The sequence below is a fragment of the Cebus imitator genome, unplaced genomic scaffold (assembly GCF_001604975.1).
Source record: "Cebus imitator isolate Cc_AM_T3 unplaced genomic scaffold, Cebus_imitator-1.0 Scaffold260, whole genome shotgun sequence".
Lineage (NCBI taxonomy): Eukaryota > Metazoa > Chordata > Mammalia > Primates > Cebidae > Cebus > Cebus imitator.
In genome coordinates, this window is record NW_016107575.1 from 1,308,525 (window position 1) to 1,329,318 (window position 20,794).

Here is a 20,794-nt window from a genome sequence, read left to right on the forward strand (position 1 = left end):
TTTTTTAATGAACAGGTCCTCTTTTGCTCATGTTTGCTTAGAGGTGAAAATAATAGTTTTAATTTCCTGGAGAAGACCTTCAAGGGCAGAGACCACAACTGCAACTTTATATTCCCCCACAGTACTAGGTAGTGCTGGGCGCACAGTAGATGTTTGATAAATACCTGTTGATCCCATATGAATAAATACAGTAGACTACATTGAAAAGGCAGTAATTAGGATTATTTAAAAATAGAAAAGTATTGGCCGGGCGCAGTGGCTCACACCTGTAATCCCAGCACTTTGGGAGGCCGAGGCGGGTGGATCACGAGGTCAAGAGATCGAGACCATCCTGGTCAACATAATGAAACCCCGTCTCTACTAAAAATACAAAAAATTAGCTGGGCATGGTGGCGCGTGCCTGTAATCCCAGCTACTCAGGAGGCTGAGGCAGGAGAATTGCCTGAACCCAGGAGGCAGAGGTTGCAGTGAGCCAAGACCGCGCCATTGCACTCCAGCCTGGGTAACAAGAGTGAAACTCCGTCTCAAAAAAAAAAAAAAAAAAAAAAGTATTCAAGCTAATTAGTGATAAAGATGGACTTGTTTTCTCTGAGTTTATGATTTCAGTCAGAATCTTCAACTCTTTACGCTTAAAAATCAACTGATACTTATGAAGTGCAATGTATTTCTAGCATAATGGACTACTACAAACTGCCAACTTTATATTGTTTACATCATTCATCAATATTAAAAAGCATATTATGTGACATTGTGAATTACAATCCAATGGATCCCAGCTGAAGAGTCACTTATTTGAAACAATACAGGAAAATTATCATCTATTACTATTACTAAAGTTGCATATGTTAACTCATAATTCTCAATTTTACATATTTGTATTTGCTTACAACTAGCTAAATGCTATCAGTGCTGTCTTCCTAAGTTGTTGTGTCTGTATGGTGTATGAATGAGGTTCTCTATTACTGTTAAGCCCAGGTACTGGCGGCAGTTATCACAAAGTTCAGCTATTTCCATGAGCTATAGGGATGCATCACAGCCAGTAATGTTATAAGAGGTTTAACTAGGAGTCACTGGATCAGTGGCCGAATTTTCACCAATTCAGAAAAAGATACATGGATTATATTAGTGGTTCTATTACCTTGCTGAAAGTTTTCTGACTTAGCCCCTTAATGAGCTAAAACTACTAACAATGAATACATAGTACCTTCACTTTAGAATTCCACATACGGGCTATTCCAAATTAGTTTTCCTCAGCCTAAGAACACAGTGGATACTGGCCACAATTTTAATTCATAAAAATAAAATAAATTTCATTTTAATTCACAAAAATAAAGTTTCATTTTAATTTTTGTGGCTAAAAAAACTGAAAATACTCAGAGTTGTGAAAAACATAAAGAAAAAAAACAGATCATGGTATTACAGGAAAAGGAAATTATAGCTCTTAAACCTCCTATTTCTCGAAACCAAAATAAAAACATGACTATTGTTAACACCAACTCAGGATCTACAGAAAACCAACACATCACAAGAATATACTGTATGGGAAGGTAAGGGAATCAGTCAAACCCAGATTTTTGACATCCTGAGATAAGATGACTCTACCCATCTTCCCACTGGTTTTGGCATAGTGTAGACAGGGTTTACACAGGTTGTTCACAGACACTGAGGATTTTCACAAAAGTCTTCTTCCTGATACCCAGATAAGATTCAGACTTTGGTCCATCTGAACCAGCAAGGCTACTTCATAAACTATTTGATATTTATCCCATGAAATTTTGGAATGCAGACACTAAGAAATATTTTTCTTTGAAAATACACATTTGAATGCAACCATGAAAGATGATGGTATAGACTTTTTTCTTATTAGCAATTCAAGTGATAATACAGAAGGGTTAAGTCCTGCTATATTGCTGAGTAAAAAAAGACAAATCCATAATATGGCCATACTTCCCCACAAAAGTAAATTTTATCTATTTGCCTATATTTTCTTTGTAGGAATTTGTAAAATGCTCTATTGTCAGACTTGAGAACATTTCCACCCCACCCCCAGAAATCGCTTATTTTTATGCCATGAAAGGAAAAAAAGGGAAAATGGGTACTACAAGCAACTGAAATCTGCATTTAGTAAAAATTATACATAAAGGAGATAAATGATTAAAGTTTAACCGGATACTTAACTTCAGTATGCACTTGTCAGATTAGGATAGATGGAATAAACTGCCAGAAGCACCCATTTTACTCCAAATCCATATCTTAAATAATTCTTTAGAAAATTAAGAAATGAAAAAGTAAATACACACAAAAAATCTATTCCAACATGCTTGCTTCTATACAAATTAATGTAGTATTAATCCTATATATTACGGCTTATGCAGATTTGAATATCCTAAGTCAAAAATATTTTCAACAAATCAGATATGGTGAATAAAAGCGTCGTAAGATATAACCTCTGCAGCAGGTGTCAGTCCTGTTGTGCAACACCAGCAGTATGAAGAAGGCCCACTGTAGTTACAAATGTATTTGGAAAAACTATAAACATGACAATTTAACCAAACTTATAATACTTTTCCCTAAAATAGGAAAAAGATATTAAAGCTGTTCTCTTTGGGACCCAGATATTATCAGCAGAAATGAAAATGCAAAAGCCTATTTTTTTTTTAATATTGAGAAGAAAATCACAATGTCAAACAAAATGAGGGATCTTTTATGGAGTTCTTACACATTGGTTATGAAAGTGTTTCCCTGCAAAGAGAAGAGTCTCACTGGGTTATCACAAAATGATGGGAGTGCAGAGGGAAGTGAGATATAAGTTAATCAACCTGGATAACAGTATGCACCTTGGATGTTAGCAAAAGCGAAGCTAATAGCTTATAAAAAACACATGAAATATATAAAATAAAATGATTTTCATATACATCTTAATTTAAAATAATTAATGCATCAAATCCCTGTTTAAGACTTTAACCTGAATATCAAATTTAAGAGTCCAGACTAGTTACTGTTACCGTGGCTCTTCCCCACATGTAACACACACACTATCAAAAATAATTTAAAAACCGTCACATTCTTACATCTAAATTAGTGAGATATTTCTCCAGAAATCTTCCAAATAAATAGCTTTAAAAAAAGAATTTAAAAGCTGTTAACTTTAAAAAAAAATCTGTTAAATAAATTATTGATAATTCTTTACCCTACCACTGAAAATACATCCAGACACTACCAACAACAAAATAAAATTTAAGCCCTGACAAGAGACCCTTTCCAGTTCAAGGTCTCTTTTTAAGGTTCTACCCTCCTTCTTCCTCTCCCCCACCAGGTCCAAAATGGTTATTGCTGAGTGGGTGTGGCACAGTGAAAATGCAGCATCAGGTTCATTCTGTTCTTCGGGCAGTGTTCTTACTATTCACACAAACTGCTCCAGGCAGGGGGATGGCAGAAGCTCCAGGCTCCTGCACCCCTAGACTGGTCTCCAAAGGGAAGAATGGCTGCAACAGCAGCTCTGTCACACAAAAAAACGTGCATGGCCATTTCTGTTCAACTTAAGGATCTTCCCAAGACGTTGTTTGGCTGTTGCCATTCCTTTTTTTGGACGTTTACCTATAAAACACCAAAAGGAGTATAAATAGCAATGAAAACCACACTTAAGAGGGCACCTGGAAGACTACAGGGAGAGCTCTGTGACAAGTAAACCCTTAGGTGTTCTGCATGAACAAAGTCGCACTTCTGGACTTTCAGTGTTTAAAACCCTTCCACCTCATCAAATTATCTGTAAGGCCTTCCCACAGTCTGGTCTGCCTACTCTTCAGCCTGGGCTCTTTCTGGTCCCGCATTAAACTGTGCTTTGGCAACAAAACCGACTACAATTTCACAAATACCCCATATCCTGTTTCTCCCCTTTGTGCTATGGCTCAGGCTCATTCCTCTGCCTTCAAAGCTGTTTATTCTGTCACTTCTCCCAGCTCAGCCTGGCTAACCCCTGTGCTCTGATTTTAGGATCTGTCTCCTGCTCCTCAGAGCTGACTTGGATATCCTTTTTCTTTGTTCCCATAGTAACCTGTGTATACTGCCATCACTTTGCTGTCCATGATGCATGAGATGTTGAACAACTTCACTGCAGAGACTACACCTAAACTGCCATGATGACCATCATATACAGTCAGAAATGTCCTTCCTCTAGACACGTGTGAAAGTTACCTTTTGTTGCCTGGTTGCTGATAGGTGGTGGATTTGATGCCGGTCTCTTGGTGGGGTGAAGGGGCAATGAGAAGGAAGTTTCACCAACTGGCCTTTCTGGGCTTAGACTGCCGTTACTTATCTGGCACGCCCCTGAAGTCAGGTTTGAATTCTGCATATACTTTCCATTCTGAAGGCTTGAGCTGCTGCTGTCCACGTAATTCCTACTTTGTACCCTCTGACTAATTTCTGATGAACCTTCCTTTTTGATGCATTTCTGGCTTCTACTTAGATCCTGAAGGAGGAGGAAGGAAATGAAGCTGAATTTTTAGGGTTTATATGAGGTATTCAAGCTCTCTGCACACACTGGCAAAGTCAAGTGAGAAGAAACAAACTACTGAATTCTGATTTTCTTTGTTCCCATAGTAACCTGTGTATACTGCCATCACTTTGCTGTCCATGATGCATGAGATGTTGAACAACTTCAGTGCAGAGACTACACCTAAACTGCCATGATGACCATCATATACAGTCAGAAATGTCCTTCCTCTAGACACGTGTGAAAGTTAGCCACAGATGACCACTCCTGCATGATGTCATCTCAGTCCACTGACCTAACAGCTCTGAAGGACTTGGATCTTGAAGTTGCATCACAAGTTAAGGGGAAAGAATGAGAAAGAACAATGAAAACAGGCACTGCGCCCTACTTGCTACTCCACTCAATAAGCATGTGCCATGCAGGGACCCTGAACTGGGGGAATGGGTTCCCCGCTTCCTTGGCATGTCACAGTTCCCTCCGACCTTACATATGTGATGTTCTTTTTTAGAACCTATCTTCGGTCAGGTTCATCTCCACTGTATTTGTTTTTTAGAAAATCCTTAGATCCAGCGTCCCAAGCTTGATGTTTTCCTTTTACTACAACTATTGTTTTAGTCTCTTAAGACTACTGAGTCAACTTTCAAGGGGAAAAAAATGCTACTGACTGGTGAGTCTTGAAATTAACTGAGAGGGTCATAACCAGCATTAAAAAGAGAAAGGAATAGACTAGATGTGAACAGAGTCCACCATAGTGTGACTGTTTCATGAAACCAGTTTTCATTATGCTAATTATCTATCCTCTATGTCTTCATTTATTTTCAAAAACAATTATTAAAAAAAAAAGCCTGATTTAAATAATAGCTTACATTACATAATCCTATATAGTGCTAATAAGTGATAAACTTTATGACCAGCTACAGTGAGGCACTATAAAATCATATACTCAAAAGTAAATTATAACAAGATTTCTTATGACCTTTGACTCTGGAATATATCCTTCTAGTCAAAGAATGTATACTCACAAAAACTTCCTTTAAAAAAATAACTTGCCTCTCTTTATTATAAAAGTAATTGCTAAGCCAAATAAAGAAAATATTAATAAAAACCACCCATTATTCCACTACTCAGAGATTAATGATGTTCCATATTTAGGGGTAGAGTCTATTCTGTCTATATATACAGGTATCTCCTCCTCCAGAGATTTTAGTTCATTCCTCCAATCAACCCAGAGTTATGGAAGATGGCAAAACCTAAGAGGCCCTTTTCACTTCTGCTGAGGTCTTTCAGTGCTATGTGAAAGCTTTTTTCACAAGAGATTTTCCCTTCACTTCTTAAACAGTCTACTCATATTCTCCTCTACCTCCCCTTTCCTCCCTCCTTCCCTTCTCCCCCACAAATGTTTCTTCACACGAAGGAGAACTAGAGGCAATATTCCTGCCTTTGCTGATTTACTTTCTTTCTTACGTGTGCTTCAGTTAGAGAGGTTTGGGGCCCCACTGTCACATGAAAACTTTTTATTCTTTCTCTGGCTGCCATTTTCCAAGGTTTGCAGCAAAAGTTTGTATTACTTTGCTTGTTTGGTGCTATTGGTAACGTTTTACTTTTTTCAGAACTGCTATTTTGGGTTCATTTTGTTTGGCATAAGCATTAATATTCTGGGATCCTAAAACATCCAGGTTTTTCTTTTACATCAAAGGTTCTTAACCTGGAGCCAGTGGATGGTCTGGGGCAAGAGGGGGTGGTAGTAGCACAAATAGTGAGTAATGTAAGCAAAAGTCGTGTTTATCATCAATGTTTAATCTAGAAAGATAATCTGTAACTTTCATGAAATGCTCAAAGAAATTTGGTATCCAAAACCATTCAAGAAACAGCATCAGAGATTAAAAAGAGAACTTCATGATATTCTTTTCCTTTAATATTTCATTCTAACCGGATATAACCTACAGGGGTTGGCAGCCAGTGGTTTTTTAACTGCTTCCTTGAATAAATTATTCTTTTCCAGATCGCATTCTATCCATGAGCCTTATGTTAGTCATCATTTCAGCATCTCTCAAAATGGACAGTTGTTCAAATGTGGATTTAATTATAATTTTTTGGCTGCCTAGATCTGGCACTTGATAACCAGTTGATACAATTTTAAAAAAGAAAGCAAAAACAAAGTTAATAACCATTTTAAATCTCCTTTTAAGGTTTCAAACTTTGAACATACCTGAGGATTAAATCTAGAATTATCAAACTGTTTAATCCAGGAGGAAGTCCTCAAGTCTTGTTCTTCAGTCTTGACATGGTATCCTAAAGAGAAGTTTTAGTTTAAGTAACTTTGTACAAACTTGATCTGAAATGACAAAATTAGCCTAATGCTTAAAAATGAAAGTAAATTTATGTTGACATTTTATTTAAAAACATATTAACTCTTTAGATACTCATTTGTGTACTTTCACTATATGCCTTTCCCTCTCAAAAACAAGTCACCAGCTCATAACCTATTATGCTAATTCTTTCAATTCTCTCAAAGATTGCCTTCATTCATTCATTCATTTGCTAGCCAAGTGAAGCAGTGAGATGGAGAAGGAACAAAGAAATATGTAATTGTTCGTGATCAATTAGTTATAAACACCACACCACACTCAGACTAGCCTCAAAGACTGTCTTTATATAATGGGTTTTGGGCTAGATGCTGGAAGATCTAGAATCAAATTCTATGGCCACCTATTTATTGTATATGTAAAACCAATGCAATAATTCTCTCTAAAAATGGTGTATTTTTCCACATAGAATAAAAGCAGGTAATAAGCAAAGAATTTGAGATCAGATGGTCCTGGCTTCAAATTCCAATACCACTGACTAATATCTATGTGAAGTGTGGGCAAGTTAAATTAATTTCACTAAGTCTTATTTCCTTTACCTGTAAAATCGGAGTAAATTTTACCTACAATTATTGTTTTAAGAATTAAGTGAAATAACCAGGCATGGTGGCTTACACCTGTAATCCCAGCATTCTGGGAAGCAGAGGCAGGAGGATCACTCAAGCTCAAAAGTTGGAGATCAGCCTGGGAAACATAGTTGAGACCTCATCTCTACAAAAAGTCAAAAAAGGGCAGCCCCCTGGCACCAAGCAACCTGAAAGTACCCCAGCCCAGAAGCTAAAAAGTCAAAAAATTAGCTAGGTTTGGTGGCATGCAACTGTAGTTCCAGCTACTTGGAAGGCTGAGACAGGAAGACTGCTTGACCCCTGGAGGTTGGGACTACAGTGAGCCGTGTTTGTGCTACTGCATTCCAGCCTGGGCAACAACGTGAGACCATCTCAAAAAAAAATTATTTAAGTGAAATGGATGTCAAGCTCCTGGTACACAGTTGATAATTATGTAGGATCAAACACAATTATTATATAGGCATTCAATTTTAACACAGTACTATCTTTTCCCCAGTCCTCCTCAGGCTTTTTGGGATACAAACATTTTCTCTAAAGGCACAAAGAAGAAAACACTATGTGGCATGCCTAACATTACCACAAGTCGACTCTCTCTTCCTAATACTTTCTTTTCAAGTTGAGAAACAATAGCCTCAATCAGAAAGAAACAGTTCAAAACTTGTTTTTCTTCTCATAAAAGGAAAAAGGGTTGATTGTTCAAAGTTAGCTGACCATTTAAAGCACCAAAACACTCCTTCCACTGTGATCAACCTGCCTGTAAAAGGGAAATACTACTAACTGGCTTGCAACAGCAATGGTAGAATGATGCCAGTGAACACATTTGTCAATCCCAGGTAATTCATTTTGAGTTCTTCTGCTTCCATCTTACATGGTATGTCAGAATTGCGGTTTTTTTGGTCAACCTTCTTAACGCATTTAAAGATGTGTAATGAACATGCCTTACTCATAATCTCTAACCTAAATAAGGATTATTGAGCCATTAAGTTAGGCAACATATGTTACTTTTTAGAAATTGACAATTTATGTTTCTTACCACATTCCACTGGTTTATCATAGCGATACAACTGCCTAACCTCAAGGTTACTGCTATGGCAGCTGCTGGGATCCTGGAGAGACCTTCTTTCACCACTGCAGTCTGTGCTTTGTATTTGCCTTTGTAAACAAGTGGAATAGTGCAACCCTGCCATAGATAGCATGCCCTGAATAGCTTCTTCCTCTGTGCTCGTCGAGGTAGGACATTCCCTAAAGAGGAGATGATCCAAAACACAAGAGTCTAGTTTTTCCGATGACAGTTTTGGTAAAATTTAAAACTAAAAAAAATGTCATAGTATTTATCTTACAGTATAATAAGACTACTACTATCAGCAAGCCTACCTTTTAACTGGAATTTCACTTCTAGATGGCTTCTGGCTCTTTTGAAGGAAGTTCCTCATCACATTAGATTCCTCCTTAAAGTTGGATGTTATTTCTTGTTTCTTTTCATCACCTGAACTTTCAGACTCTTCAGTGGTAAAATTATTTTTCTGAGATAATATTTACATGGAAACAAAGCTACATAAGAAATTGACCACGTCTGTACAAATTAATCCAAAAAGATTTTATACATCTAGGGAAAGTCAGAAACTTAATTATCATGGAATTATTTCTGTATTTCACATGAGGAAAAATCAAAATATTAACTACATGAATATATTACCTTGATTTAAAAAATCCACAGTACAAGCTTTCTTTAAGGTAAGATAAAATCTATGAGAAATATGAAACAAGAATAGTAAAAGCAGAAGAGTCTTTCCCTCCACCCTTTCCAAAATCAGACAAAGGCTGTATTTCTCAAATGTGAGTGGTCACATGATGGTGTGTGTACAGTGACCACCACATGAAGACCCTGTGCTACAGTAAGTCAGGAGACAAGCTTTGGGAAAAGCTCTCATTTGCCTTCCTTCCAGGAGAAGTTACATGGGTGCTCATCTTTCGATCAAATAACGTACAAGCCACAGGGTCTCAGGCGTACCAGTGCAGTGCACTCGGGTCCGGAGTCTTCTGACTCAGAAATATCAGAATATCCTGATGGTCTACTCCTGAGTTCTGATTTCACATGTGTAAAAAACCCTGAAAAAGAATGAAAGGTTGAGAGAAAAAGAGAAAGTCATTCGACTATGGCGAACAAGGTGACAAAGTGATATTTAAAGTCCATCCAGCTTTGTGATGTCTCTCAATCTCTCTTGTTCTATCCTTCTTTTTTTCCACTTTTATTTTCTTCATTTCTTTCTCCTCTCAAGGTCTTTCTCCCTAATTGGCCAAGATACAGACTGAAGTATATTCTCAAATATAAGTGTGGTATTTACTAAACATAATTGTATATTCCTTATATTGATAGCTAAAAAATGCTGAAACGAAATAGCTACTAGATGCTTTTCGCGTTTCTCCTTTTGCATAAGTTATATCACTAGAAAACAAAAAGATAACTTTCCCAAATGTAAAAAGCATTAATGTAGAGTGAATTCAACAAGCTTATAAACTGGGCTTTCTCTTTCATGAGGCACTGCCATACAGCAGTGGTTTGATGGATTCCTGTTGACTAGCACCTTTTTCCTGGCATGTGTGCATAGGCAGAATCACCAACTACAGCAGTGCCAGTTTTACCCAGATTAGCAGGAACTGGGGTGTTCAACATAGATTAAATAATGTTAGTTAATCTGAAACATTTACTTGTCAAGTATCAAAATATTTATTTGAACTACTTTTTAAAATAAAAAGGAATACAGAGATCCTGAAATATGTTGAGAAATTAAGGCTTAATTCAAAGAAAAAAGATCTTGAGAAGGAGGTGTTACCATTTTGCCACACTGACGATAACCAATTAATAACCCAGTAGAGGCCTTCTTGTCAACAGGTAATCAATTAAAACCACAATACGTAGATTACTAACAGCTTCAGATTAGCCAATCATATATATTTCCTAATTCTGAAAAACATCTACATGGTCTGAAATTATATATAAATTAAACTGGAAACTTTTATTTTGGGGAGTAGAAGCCTATAACATGCATGAGCTTTCATGTGACTCTGTAAAAGCTGACTAGAGCAGCACATCTCTAACCCACATGCATCCCCTCACTAAGAATACCGTCCCTGGCCACTACACCTCACTGGGCATTCACGTTCAGCACTTCTGTGATGGGTGAACTACTCAGACATACTTCAGATTTTTCAAGACAGTTTTAGGGACACAAAAGTTTTCTGCTATTATAAATTAAGAACTTGAAAATTAGCAAGTTATTTTACATATTATCACATTAGTAATGGAACTATCTTTAAAATAACCATTAAAACAAACATACTGTTCAGTGGTTTCTGAGATTCTTCATTTTCCACCCCCTCTATTCCTGAACGCTCTTCTATCTTCATTTTTGCCTTTTTTGTCCTTCTTTTATCCTCTTCATTTTCACTATCTGCTGTATAAAGACTCTGATCTGTGAAGGGCTGTCTTTCATCTCTGTATCATGAAGGAAAAATAACCAAGTTAGAATATAGTGCAAGACTCTGTAGCCAAACAGTATTTATTCCCCTCTCACTTAATTTACAAAAAGCAGAGAATTGAGACACTGTCCCCATAGTTCAATCAACCGTGTAACAGTATGCAGTAGGGATCTAAGGTTTGTTTTATGTTTGTTTTTCTTTTTTGAGACAGGGTCTTGCTTTGTTGCCCTGGTTGGAGTGCGGTGGCACAATCATAGTTCACTGTAACTTTGAATTCCTGGGCTCAAGTGATCCTCTCACCTCAACTCTCATGTAACCAGGACTACAGGCATGTCCACCACACCCAGCTAATTTATTTTTATTTTTTTGTAGAGATGGAGTCTTGCTAAGTTGTCCAGGCTAGTTTTGAACTCCTGGCCTCAAGAGATCCTCCCACACTGGCCTCCCAAATCAACCTGGGATTACAGATGTGAGCTACTGAGCTCACTACAGGTTAAACAAGGGTCCCCAACCCCTGGGCCATACATTGGCACCAGTCCGTGGCTTGTTAGGAACTGGGCTGCACAGCAGGAGGTGAGTGGTGGGTGAGTAAACATTACCACCTGAGCTCCACCTCCTGTCAGATCAGTGGCAGCATTAGATTGTCATAGGAACGTGAACCATATTGTGAACTACACATGTCCAAGAATTACACACTCCTTACAACAATCTAATGCCTGATGATCTGAGGTAGAAGAGTTTAATCCCAAAACCATCCCCTGGCTGTGAAAAAATTGTCTTCCACAAAACCAGTCCTTTGTGCCAAAAAGGCAAAGGACCCCTGGGTTAAATGAACAAAGGGAACCCAATGAAAATTAATCTATTTGATACTCTGTTTTACTTTACATACTTAATTATTCTTCCATTTGTCAGCAGTAATCGTAGATCATTATCTTTCGCTCTCCATTCAGGTACTGTGGAAGATGGCTGGAGATGTTTGTTGAATTTTCCATTCAGTTTAGAGCTCAAGATGTCCTGAAAGTATAAAAGCAGAACTTACTTCCCATCCACCCTCAGGTAGCCCTGCTTGACTGAGGGAATACAGTATACCACCACCACTGCTGCCAATGGCCCTGCCTCTCAAAGATACAGGACAGCCACCTGGGCTTGGGGATATGCAGCAGTATGGCACTCCAGAGTTCCCACAGCCAAAGCAAGAGTATAGCTCATCTTTCTGGAGGGCTATTAACTATGAAATACATTTTAGAAAGTAAAACATAAAATATGCATAAAGCGAATTCAAAGAAATTTTGTTCTTGCAGAAAGCTGAAAAACGAGCAGCACTGCCTCAGGGTATTTTATATCTCTTCCCCTTGCTTCTTCCTGCTAAAGTGCTAGCTACTGGTGCCTTTCCATTCACCCATCCTCCACCTACAGTAAGCAACTTACAGGCCACCACATAGCTATCACTAGGAACAAAGGCCACCATGCAACATAAAGATAGTAGCTGGGTCTTAAGGCATGAAAAAGATTTCCTTTTCACAGTGATTTTCCCCTTAATAATAAATAGAACCTTTCATAGTAAACTTAACCTTTTCTGATTACAGTTTAGAACAACATAATATAATTACATACATTTAAAATATTTAAAGTGTGTGTGTGTGTGTGTAATCTTTTTTTAAAGCCAGGATCTAGCTACGTTGGCCTTAAACTCCTGGGCTCAAGTGATCCTCCTGCCTTAGCCTCCCTAGTAGCTGAGACTATAGGCCGACACCACAGCACCTGGTTCTTCAATCTTATTCATTTAAAATTGTTGCTTATCCACTACTTGGGATATAAAATTATGGATGATGCAGAGCTCAATACAAAGTCATTGCCATGTTCTTCAAAGGCACTACACAGATCTCATTACTGCCTCCCATTCTCCCCTTTGTCCAGCAGGCCAGCACTTCACAAAGTTCAGTGAGTTTCTTCTGATAGTCTCCCAGTCTAACAGTCCTCCAGGCTGACTGTGGGATCAAGTAGAGGCTTTCTGCATTTGCTCTTCCCTCTGCCTGTAATGCTGTTCCTCCAATCACCTTATAACCATCTGACTTCCTCCTATTTGTTATTCAGCTGTCAGTTCAAACCTGAGAGGTTCTCTGACCTGAGCTAAAGCAGCCAGCTCTACCTCATCCCCCTTTATTCTGTTGTTCTATTGTTTTGCTTTTTTAAAATAACACTTAATAATCTGAAATTTATTATTTTAATATATGTCTCTGTCTCCCCATCCTTCTTGAAGAAGGATGGAAGCTTCATGAGGGGCAGAGACTTAAGTTTTGCTCACCATCTTCCCAGAGCCTAGCAGAGGAAGTGGTACTTGCTAAAGACTCAGTAAACTTATCAGCAATCGAATGAGGTCTGTTCATTCAAATTCTACACTAAAAGCTAGAAAAATTAAGCACCACTCCCTGTCACAGGCAAAATTACTGGTTGATCCCGACAATGCTGCAGCAAAGATTAGGTACCAACAATAGTCAGATTATTCTCTTGTTATTATCCCTTTAAAGAACTTTAAAGAACCAAGTTTATTTTTGTTGTCATGAAACATAATACTTGCCTCTTCCCATGGACACATCTCTAATCTTTTGAGGACTTCCCTTGTGTGGAGCTCTAGGATGTCTAGGTTAGAAGGAGTTCGGACATTATGATCTCGAAGTTTCCTCATCTTTCTTCGGGAATGGTATGGGGAAGTTGCTTCATTTGAGGATCGTGAAACTGGACACACAGGAGGAATTCCCTGAGATTTAACTGGTTTGCCATTTTCCTCCTTTAAGAATTAAAATCAGAGTATTTTTATGAGACAGCTATTACATACATACCTGACTAAATAATCATCCATAAAAATATTTTAGAAAGCAAAAACCATTCAGTTTAACCATATAAACAACAAAAAAAGACAGGACATCCTAAGCTTCAAACAGTTTTGGTGAGATCTTTATTCCCTTCTCTCCGCAACATAATATACTGTGAACAGTATTTTATTATATTTATTCGTTTTTGAGATAGGGTCTTGCTCTTGTCACCCAGGCTGGGGTGTGGAGTGTAGTGGTGCAATCTCGCCTCACTGCAATCTCCACCTCCTGGGCTCAGGCAATCCTCCCACTTTAGCCTCCCAAGTAGCTGGGACTACAGGCGCATGCCACTGCACCCAGCTTATTTTTTTATTTGTTTTAGAAAGAGGGATTTGCCAAGTTGCCCAGGCTGGTGTAGAGCTCCTGACCTCATGCAACCCACCTGCCTCAGCCTCCAAAAGTGCTGGGACTACAGGTGTTAGCCACTGCACCTCACCTGGATTTTCAATCTTATTAAAGGCTGTGTTGCATTCCACTGTATAGATATAGCTTAATTTTCTGACCTAACACTTACTGGTAGCCATTTAAGTTGCTGTTCTTTCCAACAACAAACATTCTTTTCACATATATGTTTGTATAAATCAATAATTACTTTTTAAACCAAAATTATACATCTACGTAGTTTAAAACTTAAATATTCTATAAGCATATCATGAAAAGTTATGCTTTTCCTCTTCCCCATCCCTGACTCCCATTCTCCAGAGGCAACCCCTTGCTACATTTTTTTTTTCCTGTGGTAACATAAACATAAAATCTGCCATTTTAACCATTTGTAAGTGTACGGTTTAGTGGCATTAAGTAGAGTCACATTCTTGTGCAGCCATCACTGCCATCCATCTCCAGAACCTTCTCATCTGCACAAACTGAAACTGTACCCAGTACACAATAATTTCTCATTCTCCCCTCCCACCAAACCCCTAGCAACTACTATTCTTGCATTCTCTATGAATTTGACACTTATAGGAACCTCATATAAGTGGAATTTTATAAAATTTGTCCTTTGGTGACTGGCTTATTTCACTTAGCAAAAATCTTCAAGGTTCATCCATGCTGTAGTATGTGTCAGCATCTCTTTCCTTTATAAAGCTGAGTAGTATTCCACTGCATGTACCACACTTTATCTATTCACCTGCTGATGGACACTTCGGTTACTTGGTCTACCTTTTGGCTACTGTGGATAATACTGCTATAAACACAGGTGTACAAATACCTGTTTGAGTCCCTGCTATCAATTCTTTCAGGTATTTAGCCAGGACTTCCAACCCTTCTAAATGGTTTTCCCTCTAGTTATTTGCCTCCAAATTACAAAATGACATGTTTGTACAGTTTTCACCTTCAGATATTACTGAATTCCTATCATGCAAGATGAAGTCTTAATCCTCACACACCTCTCTTAAACATGTATATACCTCCCTTTCCTTCAATATTCAGTAAATTGGACTCAGCAAAAATTATCCACTAGAAGAATGAAAACATTCAAACACATTTGGTAATCCATCAATTTTCTATTTTTCTCTGGAGACATCCTTCCTGGATAGGACTGCCAGATAAACTATAAGATACCCAGTTAAACTTGAACTTCAGGTCATAACAAATATGGATCCTTTCATTCTCCTGACCCATCCTGGACTGGCTGCTCTCTGGGCCAGTCTAATTATTCTTCCAAGTGTATTTTATCACTTTAAATTTGTAATATTGATTTAGAGTTGACTGACATTTTCAGAGATGGCACTCTCATTTATTTAACTATTGTTTTACTTCTGTAAGTCAAGATTTATAGTTTTTTTCATACAGAATCATAACTTTTATAGTAAGTTTATTCTTTATTTTTTTAATTGTATTTTAGGTTTTCAGGCACATGTGAAGAACATGTAAGATTGTTGCATAGGCACACACATGGCAGTGTGATTTGCTGCCTTCCTCCCCATCACCTATCTGGCATTTCTCCCCATGCTCTCTCTCCCCTAGTTCCCCCCAACAAACCCCAGTGTGTGATGCTCCCCTCCCTGCATCCATGTGTTCTCGTTGTTCGACACCCACCTATGAGTGAGAACATACAGTGTTTGATTTTCTGTTCTTGTGTCAGTTTGCTGAGAATGATGGTTTCTAGATTCATCCATGTCCCTACAAAGGACATGAACTCATAGTTTTTTATAGGGCTGCATAGTATTCCATGGTGTATAGTGCCACATTTTCCCTGTCCAGTCTATCATCAATGGGCATTTGGGTTGGTTCCAGGTCATTGCTATTATAAGCAGTGCTGCTATGAGCATTCCTGTGCATTTGTCCTTATAGTAGAATGATTTATAATCCTTTGGATATATACCCAGTAATGGGATTGCTGGGTCAAATGGAATTTCTTTTTCTAGGTCCTTGAGGAATCGCCACACTATCTTCCACAATGGTTAAACTAATTTACACTCCCACCAAAAGTGTAAAAGTGTTCCTATTTCTCCACATCCTCTCCAGCATCTGTTGTCTCCAGACTTTTTAATGATCGCCACTCTAATTGGCATGAACTGGTATCTCAATGTAGTTTTGATTTGCATTTCTCTAATGATCAGTGATGATGAGCATTTTTTCATATGTTTGTTGGCCTCATGTATGTCTACTTTTGTAAAGTGTCTGTTCATATCCTTCGCCCACTTTTGAATGGACTTTTTTCTTGTAAATCTGTTTTAGTTCTTTGTAATTCTGGGTATTAGCCCTTTGTCAGATGGGTAGATCACAAAAATTTTTTCCCATTCTGGTGATTGCCGATTCACTCTAATGACTGTTTCTTTTGCTGTGCAGAAGCTGTGAGTTTGATTAGGTCCCATTTGTCTATTTTGGCTTTTGTTGCCAATGCTTTTGGTGTTTTGGTCATCAAGTCCTTGCCTATGCCTGTGTTCTGAATGGTTTTGCCTAGATTTTCTTCTAGGGTTTTTATGGTGTTAGGTCTTATGTTTAAGTCTGTAATCCATCTGGAGTTAATTTTAGTGTAAAGTGTCAGGAAGGGGTCCAGTTTCTGCTTTCTGCACATGGCTAGCCAGTTTTCCCAACACCATTTATTAAACAGGGAATCTTTCCCCATTGCTTTTGTCATGTTTGTCAAAGATTAGATGGCTGTAGATGTGTGGTGTTGCCTCTGAGGCCTCTGTTTTGTTCCATTGGTTTATATCTCTGTTTTGGTACCAGTACCATGCTGTTTTGATTACTGTAGCCTTGTAGTATAGTTTGAAATCCGGTAGCGTGATGCCTCCAGCTTTGTTCTTTTTGCTTAGAATTTACTTGGCTATGCAAACTCTCTTTTGGTTCCATATGAAGTTTAAGGTGGTTTTTTCCAGTTCTGTGAAAAAGGTAATTGGTAGCTTGATGGGGATAGCGTTGAATCTGTAAATTACTTTGGGCAGTGTGGGCATTTTCACGATATTGATTCTCCTTAACCATGAGCATGGAATGTTTCTCCATCTGTTTGTATCCTCTCTTATTTCGTTGAGCAGGGGCTTGCAGTTCTCCTTAAAGAGGTCCTTTACGTTCCTTGTTAGTTGTATTCCTAGGTATTTTATTCTCTTTGTAGTAATTGTCAGTGGCAGTTCGTTCTTGATTTGGCTCTCTTTAAGCCTGTTGCTGGTGTATAGGAATGCTTGTCATTTTTGCACATTGATTTTGTATCCTGAGACTTTGCTGAAGTTGCTTATCAGTTTCAGGAGATTTTGGGCTGAGACAATGGGGTCTTCTAAATATACAGTCATATCATCTGCAAATATAGACAATTTGACTTTCTCCTTTCCTAATTGAATACCCTTTATTTCTTTTTCTTGCCTGATTGCTCTAGCTACAACTTCCAATACTATATTGAATAAGAGTGGTGAGAGAGGGCATCCTTGTCTAGTGCCAGGTTTCAAAGGGAATGCTTCCAGTTTTTGTCCATTCCGTATAATATTGGCTGTTGGCTTGTCATAATAGCTTTTATTATTTTGAGATATGTTCCATCAATACCTAGTTTATTGAGGGTTTTTAGCATAAAGGGCTGTTGAATTTTGTCAAAGGCCTTCTCTGCATCTATTGAGATAATCGCGTGGTTTTTGTTTTTGGTTCTGTTTATGTGGTGAATTACGTTTACAGACTTGGTATGTTGGACCAGCCTTGCATCTCCGGGATGAAGCCTCCTTGATCATGTTGGATAAGCTTTTTATCCAAGTGCTGTTGCAATTGGTTTGCCAGTATTTTATTGAAGACTTTTGCATCTATGTTCATCATGGATATTGGCCTCAAGTTTTCTTTTTTTGTTGAGTCTCTGCCGGGTTTTGGTATCAGGATGATGTTGGTCTCATAAAATGATTTAGAAAGGATTCCCTCTTTTTGGATTGTTTGGAATAGTTTCAGAAGGAATGGTACCAGCTCCTCTTTGTATGTCTGGTAGAGTTCGGCTGTGAACCTGTCTGGACCTGGGCTTTTTTTGGGTGGTAGGCTCTTAACTGCTGCCTCAACTTCAGCCCTTGTTATTGGTCTAGTCAAGGTATCGACTTCTTCCTGGTTTAGGCTTGGGAGGATGCAAGTGCCCAGGAATTTATCCATTTCTTCCAGGTTTTCTAGTTTATGTGCATAGAGTTGTTTGTGATAATCTCTGATGACGGTTTGTATTTTTGTGGAATCTGTGGTGATATCCCCTTTATCATTTTTTATTGCATCTATTTGATTATTCTTTCTTTTCTTATTAATCTGGCTAGTGGTCTATTTTGTTGATCTTTTCGAAAAACCAGCTCCTGGATTTATTTTTTGAAGGGTTTTTTGTGTCTCTGTCTCCTTCAGTTCTGCTCTCATCTTAGTTCTATTTCTTGTCTTCTGCTAGCTTTTAAGTTTTTTTGATCTTGCTCCTGTAGCTCTTTCAATTTTGAAGATAGGGTGTCGATTTTAGATCTTTCCTTGCTTCTCATGTGGGCATTTATTGCTATATATTTTCCTCTAGACATCGCTTTAAATGTGTCCCAGAGATTCTGGTATGTTGTGTCTTCATCCTTGTTGTTTTCGAAGAACCTCTTTATTTCTGCCTTCATTTCATTGTTTATCCAGTCAACATTCAAGAGCCAGTTGTTCAGCTTCCATGAAGCTGTGCAGTTCTGAGTTGTTTCTCAATTCTGAGTTCTAACTTGATTGCACTGTGGTCTGAGAGACTGTTTGTTATGATTACCATTTTTTTTTGCATTTGCTGAGGAGTGATTTACTTCCAATTATCTGGTCAGTTTTAGAGTAGGTGTGATGTGGTGCTGAGAAGAATGTATATTCTGTGGATTTGGGGTGGGGAGTTCTGTAAATGTCTATTAGGTTTGCTTGGTCCAGGTCTGAGTTCAAGTCCTGATATCCTTGTTAATTTTTTATCTCGTTGATCTGTCTAATATTGACAATGGGGTGTTAAAGTCTCCCACTATTATTGTGTGGGAGTCTAAGTCTCTTTGTAAGTCATTAAGAACTTGCTTTATGTATCTGGGTGCTCCTGTATTGGGTGCGTATATATTTAGGATCGTTAGCTCTTCTTGTTGAATCAATCCTTTTATCATTATGTAATGACCTTCTTTGTCTCTTTTGATCTTTGTTGGTTTAAAATCTATTTGATATTATCAGAGACGAGAATTACAACTCCTGCTTTTTTCTGCTCTCCATGTGCTTGGTAAATCTTCCTCCGTCCCTTTATTTTGAACCTTTGTGTATCCTTGCATGTGAGATGGGTTTCCTGGATACAGCACACCGATGGGTTTTGGCTTTTTATCCAATTTGCCAGTCTGTGTCTTTTGATTGGGGCCTTTAGCCCATTTACATTTAGGGTTAATATTGTTATGTGTGAATTTGATCCTGCCATTTTGATGCTAGTTGGCTATTTTGCCCATTAGTTGATGCAGTTTCTTCATTTTGTCGATGCTCTTTACCATTTGGTATGTTATCGGAGTGGCTGGTACTGGTTGTTACTTTCTATGTTTAGTGCTTCTATCAGGCGCTCTTGTAAAGTGGGCCTGGTGGTGGTGAAATCTCTCAGTAATTGCTCATTCATAAAGGATTTTATTTCTCCTTCACTTATGAAGCTTAGTTTGGCTGGATATGAAATTCTGGGTTGAAAGTTCTTTTCCTTAAGGATGTTGAATATTGGCCCTCACTCTCTTCTGGCTTGTAGGGTTTCTGCTGAGAGATCTGCTGTGAGTCTCATGGGCTTCTCTTTGTGGGTAACCCCACCTTTCTCTCTGACTGCCCTTAGCATTTACTCCATCATTTCAACCCTGGTGAATCTGACAGTTATGTGCCTTGGGGCTGCTCTTCTTGAGGAATATCTTTGTGGTGTTCTCTGTATTTCCTGGACTTGAATGTTGGCCTACCTCACTAGGTTGGGGAAGTTCTCCTGGATAATATCCTGAAGAGTGTTTTCCACCTGGATTCTTTCTCCCCATCATATTCAGGTACACCAATCAAATGTAGATTAGGTCTTTTCACATAATCCCATATTCCTTGGAGGCTTTGTTCATTTCTTTTCACTCTTTTTTCTCTAATATTGCCTTCTCATTTTATTTCATTGAGTTGATCTTCAATCTCTGATATCCTTTCTTCTGCTTCGTGATTCAGCTATTGAAATTTGTATATGCTTTGCAAAGTTCTTGTGCTGTGTTTTTCAGCTCCATCAAGTTATTTATGTTCTTCTCTAAGCTGGTTATTCTAGTTAGCATTTTGTCAAATCTTTTTTCAGTGTTCTTAGTTTTTTTGCATTGGGTTAGAACATGTTCTTTTAGCTCAGAGAAGTTTCTTGTTACCCACCTTCTGAAGCCTATTTCTGTCAATTCATCATACTCGTTCTCCATCCAGCCTTGTTCCCTTGCTGGTGAGGAGATGTGATCCCTTGTAGGAGGAGAGGCATTCTTGTTTTTGGTGTTTTCATCCTTTTTGCACTGGTTTCTTCCCATCCTTGTGGATTTATCCACCTGTCTTTGTAGTTGTCAACTTTCTGATTGGATCTCTGAGTGGATGTCCAGTTTGTTGATAATGAAGTTATTT

At 38.2% G+C, this 20,794-nt stretch overlaps 1 protein-coding gene and 1 long non-coding RNA gene across 5 annotated transcripts in view; one reads left to right on the top strand and one right to left on the bottom strand.

Annotated features, from left to right (window-relative positions):
- The window catches only part of LOC108283453, a 150,229-nt gene that overhangs the window by 39,559 nt on the left and 89,876 nt on the right, over positions 1-20,794 (top strand). Inside the window, exon 3 of one of the 4 annotated variants that reach the window (XR_005195625.1) lies at positions 4,600-4,884. The exons of 2 other annotated variants lie outside the window; for them this stretch is intronic. This is a non-coding gene — a long non-coding RNA (uncharacterized LOC108283453). Of the gene's footprint in view, positions 1-4,050; positions 4,279-4,599; positions 4,885-20,794 lie in introns of those variants that run through there. One more of the 4 variants, XR_005195624.1, reaches the window with a different exon arrangement.
- KDM7A (lysine demethylase 7A) overlaps positions 468-20,794 on the bottom strand; it is an 88,960-nt gene continuing 68,633 nt past the window's right edge. Inside the window, exons 12-20 of the mRNA XM_017499795.2 lie at positions 13,483-13,692; positions 11,794-11,918; positions 10,766-10,920; positions 9,436-9,533; positions 8,799-8,947; positions 8,458-8,666; positions 6,702-6,784; positions 4,195-4,468; positions 468-3,597 (exon numbers count right to left, since the gene is read on the bottom strand). Of these exons, the coding sequence (XP_017355284.1) occupies positions 3,503-3,597; positions 4,195-4,468; positions 6,702-6,784; positions 8,458-8,666; positions 8,799-8,947; positions 9,436-9,533; positions 10,766-10,920; positions 11,794-11,918; positions 13,483-13,692 (1,398 nt within the window). The 3' untranslated portion in view covers positions 468-3,502. The remainder of the gene's footprint in view (positions 3,598-4,194; positions 4,469-6,701; positions 6,785-8,457; positions 8,667-8,798; positions 8,948-9,435; positions 9,534-10,765; positions 10,921-11,793; positions 11,919-13,482; positions 13,693-20,794) is intronic.